The sequence below is a fragment of the Mustela nigripes genome, chromosome 13, assembly GCF_022355385.1.
Source record: "Mustela nigripes isolate SB6536 chromosome 13, MUSNIG.SB6536, whole genome shotgun sequence".
NCBI classification, from domain to species: Eukaryota; Metazoa; Chordata; class Mammalia; order Carnivora; family Mustelidae; genus Mustela; species Mustela nigripes.
In genome coordinates this window covers 68,475,582-68,491,157 of record NC_081569.1, presented here as the reverse complement: position 1 = coordinate 68,491,157, position 15,576 = coordinate 68,475,582, and the positions used below count along the sequence as shown (strand labels likewise).

Genomic DNA, 15,576 nt, shown 5'->3' with positions numbered 1-15,576 from the left:
TCATCTTGCCAGAGACATCCAAATGATAAACAGAATTACAGTGAAAATTTTTCCAAAAATTAGAAGCTGAAACTGTGTTCCATCTGGGTGGGTACTTGAAAGTTCCAAGTACACAGTGAAGTGGCAGGCGCAGAGCAAGAGGACACTATGCTGTTGTCATTCACAAGAATTTGCCGAATACTAGACCATGATAAATTGCCAGTAGATCTAACATTTTAAAAATACTATAATAAAATATATGTACATCTTGGGAACAAGACATAATAAGTAATAGAAAATCCAGAAATGATATATGGGATTGCATATATACAAAAAATAAAACGAGAACACCTAATATTTGCTATATACTTCTTTCTGCTAGCCACTGTTTATACTGTTTTATCATTTAATCTCACAACAACCCGAAAAGACAGATTTACTTTTATCTCCTCATTTTATAAATGAAGAAATTAAGGAATAGGAATCTGAGGCACCACAAAGTTGTTATTAATGAATTAGTAAGATGATGAATACCTCATGGAAAAACGAGTTAGAATTTATGTAAAAGGTGTTAGCGGAATAATATAAATGCTTGGGGAAAATATGGAAAGATGGTCAATATTATAATTAAAACAAAGTGAATCTTAATATGGAAGCATTTTACTTTGCTACTGGGTATTCTTAAACCATTGATAGATGGTATCACCTTTTTGGAGCATATTTTGGCAGTATATCAAAAGTTTTAAAGTATATATTCTTCACCCAGCATTTTGGCTTCTACAGAATTATCCTGTTTAAATAATCAAGCACGTGCATGAAAATATACTCAATAAAAAATTTAAAATAACCTGAATGTCTATTAGAGTATTTGTTAAAGCAACTTATTTCACCTTTAAAAGGTATTATTAATATATATGTAAGATAAATTTGTATGCATTGTTCTACAAAACTAAGGTATGATGATAAGGTACATAAAGTAGGCTACTAAATAGTTTGAATAGTATCACTTTTGCTGAGACAGTTTAAAGTATTTATATGAATTTATAAATGTACAGAAAAGCACCTGTAAGTGTGTTTTTCATAATCTTAACAGGGTACTGTCTCTGTGATGGAAACAGATCATCTTTGCTTGATTACTGTTCTGCATTCTGAATTGTTTGGAATGAATGAGGCCTATATGTTTTCTGTAGTTGGAAAATAGAAGCCCTCAGCCCTGGGGTAACCTTATCTCTCTGAGACAGGCTACCTCTGAACAGTGACTGAAATGAGCTGTGTGAGTTAATTAAAAGGGAAGAGGGAGAATTCACAAGTGTTTACATTTTAATGGAGATAAATTAATTGAACTTGTCAACTGTTTTCTTTATTCAATAAGGCACTAATGCATCTGCATTTGACCAGCTCATCCTTACGTTGGCATGGGATAGAGTTGACATTGCCAAAAATCACGTGTTTGTTTATGGACAGCAGTGGCTGGTATGTAAATAATCTACATACACTATGTAATTAAATCATACTGTGTAATAATAAAGTATTTGCTGGAACTGTGATCTAACTTGACATTTTATGCCTGCCTAAAATGCAGAATTAGTTTAGTTAACATTTCTCTAATATCCAGATCCATTTAGGATCCTAGAAATGAAAGAAGTCTTAGAAATAGTGCCTGTAGGGGCGCCTGGGTTGCTCAGTGGGTTAAGCCACTGCCTTCGGCTCAGGTCATGATCTCGGGGTCCTGGGATCGAGTCCCGCATCGGGCTCTCTGCTCAACAGAGGGCCTGCTTCCCTCTCTCTCTCTCTCTGCCTGCCTCTCTGTCTACTTGTGATCTCCCTCTGTCAAATAAATAAAATAAAATCTTTAAAAAAAAAAAAGAAAAGAAAAGAAATAGTGCCTGTATATCTGTGTTTATCAGGGATATTGGCCTGTAATTGTCTTGGGTTTTTGTTTTTTTTTTAATTTTTTTAAAAAAGATGTTTGTTTGTTTGTTTGTTTGTTTGACGGAGAGAGATCACAAGTAGGCAGAGAGGCAGGCAGAGAGAGAGGAAGGGAAGCAGGCTCCCTGCTGAGCAAAGAGCCCGATGTGTGGGGCTCGATCCCAGGACCCTGAGATCATGACCTGAGCCGAAGGCAGAGGCTTAACCCACTGAGCCACCCAGGCGCCCGGTCTTGGGTTATTATCTGATTTTGGCATCAGGATAATGCTAGCCTCAAGGAGTAAATTTGGGAGAGTTTCCTCCTCCTGTATTTTTTGGAGGAGATTAAGAGGATTGGAATTAATTCTTCTTTGAATGTTTGGTAGTATTCACCAGTGAGCTGTCTGGTTCTGCTCTCCTATTTGTTGGTAGGTTTTGATTATTGATTCAGTCTTCTTACTAGTAATTGGTCTGTTCACATTTTCATTTCATTGTAATTGTTCAATTTTTTTAAGCTTTTATTTATTTATTTGAGAGAGAAAGAGCACAAGCAGGAGGAATGGCAGAAGGAGAGGGAAAAGCAGGCCCCTCAGAGCAGGGAGCCCATAGGTTGTCCTTTTTTTTTTTTTTTAAAGATTTTATTTATTTGAGAGAGAGAGAGAGAACATGAGAGAGAAAATGTGAGCAATGGGGAGGGGTAGAGGAAGAGGGAGAAGCAGACTCCTGCTGAGCAGGGAACCTGACATGGGGCTCAGTCCCAGGACCCCAGGATCGTGACCTGAGCTGAAGGCAACTTAACCAACTGAGCCATCCAAGGCCCAGTTGTCTCAATTTTGTAGTGTATAATCGTTCATAGTAGTCTTTTATAATCATTTGTATTTCTGTGGTATTATCCATACATCTCTTGTTTTATTTCTGATTTTGAGTCCTCTCCTTTTTTGGGGGGGGCGTGGGTCTAACTACAGGTTTTTCAACCTTTTGTTTATCTTTTCAATGAATCAGCTCTTAGTTTGATCTTCTCTCTTGTTATTTTAGTTTCTATTTCATTAATTTCTATTTTAATCTTTGTTATGTCCTTCTAACTATCGGTTTTGTTTATTCTTTTTTTTATTCCTTGAGGTGTAAAGTTAGGTGTTTGAGACTTTTTAGATTTCTTGAGGTAGGCATTTATTGCTATTAGCTTTCCTCTTAGAACTACTTTGGTCAGGGTGCCTGGGTGGCTCAGTGGGTTAAGCCGCTGCCTTCGGCTCGAGTCGTGGTCTCAGGATCCTGGAATCGAGTCCGACATTGGGCTCTCAGCTCAGCAGGGAGCCTGCTTCCCTCTCCCTCTCTCTGCCTGCCTCTCTGCCTACTTGTGATCTCTGTCAAATAAATAAATAAAACCTTTAAAAAAAAAAACTACTTTGGTCCATTCTACAAATTTGGTATGTTGTAGTTCCATTTTTAATTGTTTCAAGGTATTTTTTGTTTTGTTTGTTTTATCTTTGACTCATTAGTTGTTCATAGCATGTTTTTAATTTTCACATATTTGTAAATTTTCCAGGTTTTTTTTTCATATAACTAATTTCTGGTTTCATGCCACTGTATGTTTCATACCATTGAAAAGATGATTGATATGATTTCAGTCCTCCTAATTTTACTAAGATTTGTTTTATAGCCTACCATATGATCCTGAAAAATATTCCATATTCACATGGCAAGAATAAGTGTTCTTTGGTTTTGGATGTGGGTGTTCTGTAAATAACTGTTAAGTCCATTTAAGGCCAGTGTTTTCTTACTGATTTTCTGTCTGGGTGATCTATCTATCATAAATAGATGGGGAGGGGGGGAGTATTAAAGTATCCTACCATTACTGTATTGCTATCTCTTTCTCCCTTTGTGTCTTTTAATATTTTATATATTTAGGTTCTCCTGGGTTAGATGCATAAATATTTACAAATCTTATATCTTCTTGTTGGATTGACTCCTTTATTATTATGTAATGTGTTGTCTTATTACAGTGTTTGTTTTAAAGTCTGTTTTGTCTGAGAAAAGTATTGCTATTCCATCTGTCTTTTGGTTTCCATTTGTATGGAATATCTTATTCTGTCCCTTCAATTTTAGTCTATGGCTTTACATCTAAAGTGAGTCTCTTCCAGGCATCATATATATAAGTGATGAGTCTTGGTTTCTTTCATCCATTCAGACATTGTTTTTTGGCTTGCTGGATGAATGGGTAAGGAAATTGTGTATATATATAATGGAATATTATTCAGCCATAAGAAAGAGTGAAATCTTGCCATTTGCAACAACATAGATGTACCTTGAGATCACTGTGCTAAGTGAAATAAAATACCATATGATTTCTTTTATATGTGGAAGTAAAAAAGAAAAATCAAGCTTATAGATAGACTAGATTAGGGGTGGGGAAATGGGGAAGATGGGTGAAGAGGGTCAAAAGGTTAAAAGAAGAAGGGGAGGGAGGGTGGAAGGGAAAAAAAGAAATAGTCCTCTGTGTACAAGAGAATTCATTACAATGTTATCTTAGATATTTAGACCAGTTCCTTCTGTGTTCTTTCCCATATTTCTAAATGGCAGCAACCTTTTCCCAGTTTGGGGGATAAGAAACCTTAGTGTCATTTTTTAATTTTCTCTTTTTCATATATTCTAGTCCAATTCCATTTGTAAATGTTTTCAGATCTACTTTCAAAACACCCAATTTTTTTTTTTTTTTTAATCATCCTGGTCCATTCTACTATCACCCTTCTATATTGCTTAGTAGCATCCTGTTTGGTTTCCATGTTTTCATTGTTCCTCTCCCTCTGGACAAAAGATGGATCACATTTCTTATGCAGATCATAATCCAGGGCCCTAATGGTGGCCTGTAGGGCTTCATATCTTCTGCCCTATTACTACCTCTCTTAACCTTACATGTTAATACTATTCCCTTTGCACTCTTTTATGTCGCCATAAATTGGTATGTTCTTCAAACATACCAATAATGCTCCCCCCATGTTGATGCTTGCCGATTTTTCTCTCTGGAACAGTTTGCTCTAGATGCCTACCTGGACTTGATTTCTTTTTTTTTTTTCTTTTCCATTTCCTTTTTATAAAAAATACTTATTTATTTAAGTAATGTCTACACCCAGTGTGGGGCTCAAACTCGTGACCCCGAGATCAAGAGTTGCATATTCTTCTGTCTGAGCCAGCCAGGCAACCCTCTTTTTCTGGTTTCTAATCAAACATGTTCTTCTCAATTAGACTTTTATGGTTCACCCTGTTTTGTTTTGTTTTTAAGATTTTTATTTATTTATTCATCAGAAAGAGAGCGAGAGAACAAGCAAGGGGAACAGAAGGCAGAGGGAGAAGCAGGCTCCCTGCTGAGCAAGGAGCCCAATATGGGACTTGATCCTCGGACTCCAGGATCATGACCTGAGATCAACGCAGACACCCAGCTGACTCAGCCACCTGGGTGTCCCCACCCTATTTTTAAATTTTATTATTTTAGGTTTATTTACTTTAGACAGGGAGTACCTTGGAGAGCACCAGGGTGTGGGTCGGGATAGGGCAGAGAAGAGAGGGAGGGAGAATCCCAAGAAGATGCCATGCTGAGTGTAAAGCCTAACTGGGGGCTTCATCTCCTGATACTGAGATCAGAACTGGAGCCGAAACCAAGAGTCAGTCTCTCAACCAGTTTCACCACCCAGGCGCCCATCCACCCTACTTTAATAGTACTCCCCTGTGACAGCATTTTCTGTGTTTTTTTGCCATTTTTTCCTTTAACATTTATCATCGTATATCTTAGCTATTTTTTTCTCTTTCTACTCCTAGAAAGCAAATTTTATAGAAGCAGGAATATTAAAAAATAATATTTTTGTTAACCTGCTATATTCACAGACTGGCATAGTAAACACTTGACAAATTTTTGTTACATGTCTGAATCACTAGGAAGCTTGGCAAAATAAATGTTCATCCCCATCTTGGATTATTTTACCCAGTCTTTTATAGAGGATGAGCTAGATCTTATCTATCTACAAAATGTAAACAGAAAATTACAGAAAAGTGTACATAACATGAACTTCATTGTAGCAAATTCTGTTTATCGACATACATTCAGGTGTATCTACAGTAACTATGTTGTCATAGAACCTTTCTAAAAACTGTTACTATGGCGTATGTTTGTAGAGAGAGAGCCAGGGAAGACAAAGCTTCCTTTTATATCACTTTGGTATTTTATTATTTTTTTAAACCATGGAAATGTGTTTCCTATAAATAATAAGAATAATTAGTCACTTCCATTCTTACAGGAACTCAGAGGAAAAAAATTAATGTTAATCAGCTGTGGCAAAACTGTAACAGTAAACCAACCTTTTGTTCTCATGAATAGTTTCATTGGGTTTTTTAATCTCCCATGTAAAGGCTTGGACAAAGCCTTTATCTTCTATGTATATGTGGTTTATCTTGTGGATTTGTTCTGCACAGTATTATCTATTTGATTTTGTGCTTTCCTTCATGCTGGAATTTGCAGCATAATTGTTTTACTCTTCATTTTTGGGGAGTTCAGAATGCACTGAGTATATGAAGAAATGGGGAATAAAATAGATACTTTTTATTTAAATTTTTTTTTCTCAGATGTGGACATTTTGTCAGGCTTTATTGTTTTAAGGCAATGGTTATAAACCTAAATCAGATAGAACACTTATTTTTGTTCAATTCAGATAGAACATATCAGTTTTGTTATGACATTTTTATTTATTATTATTTTTTAAAATATTTAATTTGTTTATTTGACAGACAGAGATCACAAGTAGGCAGAGAGGCAGGCAGAGAGAAAGAGAGAGGAGGAAGCAGGCTCCCTGCCGAGCAGAGAGCCCAGTGCGGGACTCGATCCCAGGTCCTGGGATCTTGACCGAAACTGAAGGCAGAGGCTTTACCCACTGAGCCACCCAGGCGCCCCACGACCTTTATATTATATGAAAATTGAGTTTCATTGAGTCCTTTCTATACAAACTTTAAAAGGCAATCTAATGCCCTATTGTAATAAAGACAAATCAAAGTGATTTGTAATAAAAATACTCAGTGCAGAGGTGCTTAAGAATGCAACATATAGATGGCATAAGTAATTAGATACTTGCACTTACTTTATGTAGAATCAGTATAAATCCTGCAGTTGTGATGCACACTATTATAGGAATGTTGTTGGTTCTTAAATTCCATGGGAGCAGAAAAACACCTACTACAAGTACAGGACCAAGGAAAGAGGAAGAAGACCAAATAAGAATTAGAGTAAAAATAGTTAATGTAGAATAAGAAATAACTTATCAGAATTATTTGTATGTGATACAGACTCTTAACTAAGAGGAATAACATGCCATGATTAATTACCAGTTGTCAGTATGAGAAAATAAAAAAATGTTTTACATTGTTACTAATTAGTTTGGCCTCATCTTTAAGTGCAGTGCTATAATATTTCCCTTGTTATGACACAGATCCAAGTGCCAAAAAAAATACTGCAGAAAAAAGATCTTTCATCTTGAAAATCTATCATGTATAAGGTTTGCATTTAGTCTGTATCCTTCAGAAGATTTTGTGACCAAATCCTTTGCTGAATGATGAAAATAGGGGATAGGTTGGAGAAAGAAATGTTGTAGGATCTAGTCTATAGAAATTGTGCAGGTGTCTAGTAAACTTCTGAAGACAGAGTAAGATTGAAAGATGAGAGGTTAAAAAAAAAAAACAATCGTTTTGATACTGATTTTTCACCACAAAGTTTTCTCTTATCATATGGCATATGTATAAAGTATATTAACATTAAATATATTATGTTCTATTAATAAAATACCCCTTATTAACAATACTTAATGAAATCTCTATATTTGTGTCTCCACTAATTTAATAGCATTTGATTCAGAGCTTGTTGAAATCTATATAAAGAGTCCCTAAAAACTTGAAAGGTACAGCTTGTAAATGCTGACTGATACACATGTGTTACATTAAACTCAAACAGCACAGATGGTGTTCCTATTAGGAGATGTAATTTTTCTCTAATAGTGAATAATTTCTGTTAAAGTTCTTTTTTTTTTTTTTTTTTTTTTAGTAAAGATTTTATTTATTTATCAGAGAGAGAGAGGGGGAGAGAGCAAGCACAGGCAGACAGAATGGCAGGCAGAGGCAGAGGGAGAAGCAGGCTCCCTGCTGAGCAAGGAGCCCGATGTGGGACTCGATCCCAGGACGCTGGGATCATGACCTGAGCCGAAGGCAGCCGTTTAACCAACTGAGCCACCCAGGCGTCCCAATTTCTGTTAAAGTTCTAAAGGCTAAGTACCATCTTACCTAATTTATATGGTAGTTGTATTTTTTGAAAGTTCATTTTGTAAAACAAACCATGACAATACTTTGTGTTTATATGTAAAGCAGAACTATTGCATTTTTATTCATGAACATCTAACAGGATAACAAAATTGTGTGAGATATGGGACAGTTCCTTTTGAGTGAAATTGTCTGGTATCCTTTGAACATGAGTAATGGCGCCCCCAGTTATTGAAATGATCCCTCCAAAGAAACCTTTCCTAAACATTAAGAACTGTTGCTCTAAGGTATTTTTCCCCTAAATTTACTTGATGGATTCTCTCTCTCTCTTTTTTAATCCCTATGTAACTCTCTTGCAGAAATACTGCTTATGAAATGTTCTTTGGGGAATGCTGCTCTGTAGAGGTCTTTTCTGCTATTCTCTTTATACCTTAAGTCCTTGCCTTTTACTATTTTGTGTATGGTTTTTTTCCTTTTGAGGTGGGGGAGGGGCAGAGGAAGGAGAGAATTTTAAGCAAGCTCCACATGCAGCGCAGAGCCAGTTGCGGGGCTTGATCTCACAACCCTGAAATCATGACCCAAGCCAAAATCAAAAGTTGGACATTTAACTGACTGGGCCCCCAGAGCCCCTATTTTGCATCTTTTCAATTTTGTTCTAAAACCATTCAGGAAAAATAAGGACTTGTATTTAGAACTGTTTGTATAATTGGACTATGAAACATATTAATTAACATTTATATTCTTTTAGGTTGGGTCCTTGGAACAAGCTATGCTTGATGCTCTTGTAATGGATAGAGTTGCATTTGTGAAACTTCTTATTGAAAATGGAGTAAGCATGCATAAATTCCTTACCATTCCTAGACTGGAAGAACTTTATAACACAGTAAGTATATGTTAAAATTCTTTGTTGACTAAAAGTTTTATCACCTTTGGCAAGTGTCATTTTGCTTGAACATACCCAGTTTTACTGCTAAAACCTTTAATGATTTGCTTGTTACTTGGAAGAAGTAAAGCTAGTCTTAGGGTGGATTGACAGTCTGAAACTCTCTCCTTGTTTCTGGAGATTTTCCCTGTCACCATAGTCACATAGGAAGGAAGTAAATTGTTACTAACCTTGTCTTCCATTCCTTCCTCTCACCCCCTTTTAAAACCATAGGATCAGATTTTATTTTTTAAGATTTTTATTTCTTTGACAGAGGGAGAGGCACAGCAAGAGAGGGAACACAAGTAGGGGGAGTGGGAGAGGGAGAAGCAGACTTCCTACCAACCAGGAAGCCCAGTGTGGGGCTTGATCTTGGGACCCTGGAATCAGGGCCTGAGCGGAAGGCAGACGCTTAACAACAGAGCCACCCAAGTGCCCCTAGGATCAGATTCTTAATTACAGTTATTATATTTCCTTCTTTTTCCTCTTGGTAATCATTTGTTACACCAAACTTCTTTTGATGTCTTTTCTTTTCTTTTTTATGCCTGTTCTTAAAGGAGAAACTACACGTTTTTTTCTTTTCTCCTTTTTGTTTTTTACGTTCATGATTTTGACCTTGTGGTATCCACCTTTTAGCTTGCATACCATTTTTCTTTTTTTTTTTTTTTTCTAAAGAGCTCCTGAAAACTATTACCTTGACAAAGCTTTTCTCATTTCACATGTCTAGCATTGGAGAGATTAAATACTGCCCTTGTTAACAACATTAATATAATTGTATTATATTTTGAGGTAAACTATTAACAAATCATTGCTTTCCAACTTTGACTTCATTGCAAAGCTCTCTTTCATCAGTTTCTGCCTGTTTATCTCCTCCTTTTCATTCCTAATGTCTTTGTACTTTTTTTGTAATAGTCATACCACTTCAGTAATCTAATCTCCTTGTCCTTTATTCAAATTATTTTTAAATTAGTTATTATAATCCTATGTTTTACCGTATCTTTCCCCAGTTAAAAAAATTTTTTTAATTTTTTATCTTTTTAAAGATTTTATTTATTTGACAGAGATCACAAGTAGGCAGTGAGGTAGGCAGAGAGAGAGAGGGAGAGGGAAGCAGGCTCCCTGCTGAGCTGAGAGCCCGATGGACTCAATCCCAGGACAATGAGATCATGACCTGAGCCGAAGGCGCGGCTTAACCCACTGAGCCACTCAGGTGTACCCCAATTAAAAAATTTTTGATAGCTCCCCAATGTGTATAGAATAATACCCAAGCCCTTAGCTCGATTTCCAAATTTCTTCAGCTTATGATATTTTGCCCTAGCTAACTCTTATCAATTGGCCTTTTATTCCCAACCCATCTTCCCATACTAGATGTTTCAGTTATGTTGCCTACATACTGTTTCCCCAAAATACAAACTTTTAAAAAAAGCATTTCTTTTTACACACTGCTGGTGTGTGTTTTTCTCTCAGCTACTTTCTACTTACTGGTATTTTATTCATTATTTATTTATTTTTTATTTTATTTATTTATTTTTTAAAAGATTTTATTTATTTATTTGACAGAGATCACAGGTAGGCAGAGAGGCAGGCAGAGAGAGAGAGAGAGAAGCAGGCTTCCCGCGGAGCAGAGAGCCCGACATGGGGCTCGATCCCAGGACCCTGAGATCATGACCCGAGCCGAAGGCAGCAGCCCAAACCACTGAGCCACCCAGGCACCCCTTATTCATTATTTAGAATGTAGTTCTAATGCCATACGACTGCCTCCATGAATCCATCGGCATAGTTAGTTGAGGACAATTATATCTTCTCTGTGGATTGTAGATTTCTTTTGAGTAGGGAGTATATCTTTATTTTCCCCCATTTTTTAAATAGTATCTAACAGAATTAGATTGAACTTTGTTAGCATTCTGCTCTTTCTAGAAAATGGATAAAAAAATTAAAAGGATTATTCATTGTGCTGAAGTAATAAGGTTTAATCCCTGAAATGTAAACCAGATAAAAAATAATAAAAAATAAAAATTGATCCCATTAGCAAGGCAAGTAACTTTCTTAATTGTGTAACTCAGAGTTATTAAGATGATACTTTTCAGCATCAATTATTGATAAAATTTTTTTTAAGGTTAAAGGATTATGTAACAAAGTAGTGTAGGGTCTTCTCCATTTCTCTCTGCTGTGTTCATGCTCTCTTACTCTCAAGTAAATAAATTTTTTAAAAAATTTTGTAAAAAGAGAGGGTACAGCTCCGTTAATCGTTTTTTTTCTTTTTTTAAAGATTTTATTTATTTATTTATTTGACAGAGACAGAGATAACAAGTAGGCAGAGAGGCAGGCACAGAGAGAGAAGGGGGAGCAGACTTCCTGCTGAGCAGAGAGCCCAATGTGGGGCTTGATCACAGAACCCTGGGATCGTGACCTGAGCTGAAGGCAGAGGCTTTAACCCACTGAGCCACCCAGGCGCCCCTACAGCTCAGTTATCAATGAAAGAAATGTAAATTAAAGATAGAATTAAAAGCTTGCAAAGTTTGTGTGATTTATTTATTTACTTTTTAAAAACTTCATTTATTTGACAGAGAGAGACACGGGCAAGAGAGGGAACACAAGCAGGGGCCATGGGAGAGGGAGAAGCAGGCTTCCCGCCCAGCAGGGAGCCTGATGTAGGACTAGATCCCGGGACCCTGGGATCATGACCTGAATTGAAGGCAGACACTTAACGAATGAATTACCCAGGTGTCCCAGTTTGTTTGTGAGATTTAAAATTTGTGTTTTTGCACAAATAAAACATAACCTAAATTATACATGTTATTAAAGGTGAGTATGACAATATGAAATGGTTTATCTTTTCTTTGCTCCATTTTGTGAACAGAACTTGTTTAGCTGAAAAACAATGTAATTTGAGGAGGGTTCATAAAGTCCTATAAGTAACAAAAAAGGTGTTACATTATTTTAGAAGAAAAATAATAGTTTGCTTTAATTTTTTTCTCTTTAAAGAAACAAGGTCCAACTAATCCAATGCTATTTCATCTTGTTCGAGATGTCAAACAGGTAAGAGTTTCTTTTTATTTTTGAAAATGCTATTTTAAAAATTGGTTACATTTCATCTGTTTCTAAAACATTTAAATATTGTACACCTTAAAAATAGCAATAAAATGACATTTTTAAAAAGATTTTATTCATTTATTTAACAGACAGAGATCACAAGCAGGCAGAGAGGCAGGCAGGGTTGGGGGTGGGGCAGGAAGCAGGCTCCCTGCTGAGCAGAGAGCTCAATGTTGGGCTCCATCCCAGGACCCTGGGATCATGACCTGACCCGAAGGCAGAGGCTTAACCCCCTGAGCTACCAGGTACCCCATAAAATGACATTTTTTAGAACAAGATAAAATAGGGGCTAAATCTGTGGTGACATGGAAGTAAAGAGCATAATATATCAGAAATCAAGTAAAAGAAAAGTTTATGAAATAAGACCAAGTTACCGGAGTTTCTGGTTTTCTGAGATTGAGTGTGATGAATTTCATGATGCTCATTGTCCATAAAGAAAGATCATTGATAGAATGTATCTTTCTTTGTGTTCCAAAGAAACTTGTTACCTTGACCTGTAAAGAATATTGAGTAAACACATTGAAGGAAACACTGGATAGTGATCTTCATGGCATATTTTGCCAGGGAAAATGCTGAAATATTGAAATCATCCATGAATGCTCTCTTAATATCCATACTGACTGTGATTAAATAGACAACACTGTTATATGATCTAAAGCCATCCTGTGGTGACCAAATTTGTTATACTGATATCCCCCTTATCTTCTGTTGGGGTCCTTTGTGAATTCATAGTTTTAGACATTTACTTATTTTTTTTAAAGATTTTATTATTTATTTGACAGAGACAGAGATCACAAGTAGGCAGAGAGGCAGGCAGAGAAAGGAGGAAGCAGGCTCCCTGCTGAGCAGAGAGCCCGATGTGGGGCTTGATCCCAGGACCCTGAGATCATGACCTGAGCTGAAGGAAGAGGCTTTAACCCACTGAGCCACCCAAGCACCCCAGTTTTAGACATTTATTAAAAATGTTACAGTCATTTAAAATACTGGTATCTAATAGTTTTGCTTTCCTAAATGAAAAGATAATCATTTAATTAAAAGAAATATTTTTTAGTTTCTGAAATAAAATGTTTGTTTTCTAGAATTCTTCATTCATACTTCTACTTGCTGTTAAATGGAGTGTACTATTAAAAAACTGAAAAATTAAAATATAAATATTATTTTCTGTTTTAATTTTTTGTTTTGTCATTTATTTAATACTAAACTAAGATCCCATGGGAAGAACCTAGACTTTATTATATTTAAAATATATTTTCTTTAATTCAGTTTTTTAATGTGTTATTAAAACATTTCATATACCATAAAATTGATCCATTTAAAGGGTTTAGTTCAGTGGCTTTTAGTGTATTCACAGTTTTGCAACTATCACTACAATCTAATTTTAGAGTAACCCTGTACTCCCATTAGTAGTCACTCCCCATTCCTGCTTTCTTCTCTGCTTCCTGCCACTCTCCTGCCTTAGACAACTGTTAATCTACTTTTTATCTGTATGGATTTGCCTATTCTGGACATTTCACATTGAACTGTGGTTTTTTTGGTTGTTGTTAATTAAGGCTTTTTTTCCCCCCCGAAAGCTTGAGTGATGGGGAAACCTTCAGTCCAGGGTTTTCTAAAACACATTTGCATTATGCTTTACTTCATGAGGGTTAGCAGAAGGAACTATACTATTTTTAATTCTAGAAACAAGTAAGAGATTTGTTATAGATTGACTATTTTTACATTGTTGGCTATACTAAATAAGTCAAGTTTTTTTATTTCTGAAAGTAAAAAATCCCAAAGTAAAGCAGTAATTGACTATTTTCTGATTCAAATTAATAAGGGAGTATTGTAAGTAGTATTTGTATAGTTTGAGAAATTGCTTATATTTTTTTTTAGGTAACTCATGTTATTTCCCTTAATTTAAGTATTTCCCATTTAAGTGGGGTCATATCATGGTATTTCTCAAATTTTTTTTTTAAAGATTTTTATTTGTTTATTTGACAGAGATAGAGACAGTGAGAGTGGGAACACAAGCAGGGGGAGTGTGGAAGGAGAAGCAGGTTTCCTGCTGAGCAGAGAGTCTGATGCGGGGCTCGATCCCTGGACCCTGAGATCATGACCTGAGCCAAAGGCAGACGCTTTGTGACTGAGCCACCAAGGCACCCCTTTGTCAAATTTTTTAAATTTATTTTTTTAAAATTTTTTTGTCAAAAAAAATTTTTTTTAATTTTTTATTTTTTCTAAACATATATTTTTTATCCCCAGGGGTACAGGTCTGTGAATCGCCAGGTTTACACACTTCACAGCACTCACCAAAGCACATACCCTCCCCAATATCCATAACCCCACCCCCCTTCTTCCAACCCCCTGCCCCCAGCAACCCTCAGTTTGTTTTGTGAGATGAAGAGTCCCTTATGGTTTGTCTCCCTCCCAATCCCATCTTGTTTCATTTATTCTTCTCCTACCCACTTAAGCCCCCATGTTGCATCACCACTTCCTCATATCAGGGAGATCATATGATAGTTGTCTTTCTCTGCTTGACTTATTTTGCTAAGCATGATACGCTCTAGTTCCATCCATGTTGTCGCAAATGGCAAGATTTCATTTCTTTTGATGGCTGCATAGTATTCCATTGTATATATATACCACATCTTCTTGATCCATTCATCTGTTGATGGACATCTAGGTTCTTTCCATAGTTTGGCTATTGTGGACATTGCTGCTATAAACATTCGGGTGCACGTGCCCCTTTGGATCACTACATTTGTATCTTTAGGGTAAATACCCAGTAGTGCAATTGCTGGGTCATAGGGCAGTTCTATTTTCAACATTTTGAGGAACCTCCATGCTGTTTTCCAGAGTGGTTGCACCAGCTTGCATTCCCACCAACAGTGTAGGAGGGTTCCCCTTTCTCTGCATCCTCGCCAGCATCTGTCATTTCCTGACTTGTTGATTTTAGCCATTCTGACTGGTGTGAGGTGATATCTCATTGTGGTTTTGATTTGTCAAAAATTTTTTAAAGAAAACTAAAAACATACATGATAATCCTCTAAAAACATACATGATAATCCTCATTCATAAAGCATATTTTGAGGTTGCTCAAAACAAAATAAAAAGAAAAATCTTAGGTGAAAAATGTATTTTAAATATTTATATGAGAGAGAAAGCATAAGCAGGGGTAGAAGAAAAGGAGAAGCAGAGCCCCCACTGAGCAGGGAGCTGGACACAGGACTTGATTCCAGGCTGATGGGATCATGACCTGAGCCACGCTAAACTGATTGAGCCACCCAGGCATCCGAAAATATTTTTTGTTTAATTTCAAATCAGAGATTTAAGGAATATAAGTATCTAGAAATTTAAAACTTCACAGATGAAACCAAATTATAAAAGGTATAAATATTTTTTAAAGT

The 15,576-nt window shown here is 36.2% G+C and overlaps 1 protein-coding gene across 1 annotated transcript in view; it reads left to right on the top strand.

Moving 5' to 3' along the window:
* The window catches only part of TRPM7 (transient receptor potential cation channel subfamily M member 7), a 111,484-nt gene that overhangs the window by 39,996 nt on the left and 55,912 nt on the right, over positions 1 to 15,576 (top strand). Inside the window, exons 11-13 of the mRNA XM_059372816.1 lie at positions 1,352 to 1,452; positions 8,924 to 9,058; positions 12,083 to 12,136. Of these exons, the coding sequence (XP_059228799.1) occupies positions 1,352 to 1,452; positions 8,924 to 9,058; positions 12,083 to 12,136 (290 nt within the window). The remainder of the gene's footprint in view (positions 1 to 1,351; positions 1,453 to 8,923; positions 9,059 to 12,082; positions 12,137 to 15,576) is intronic.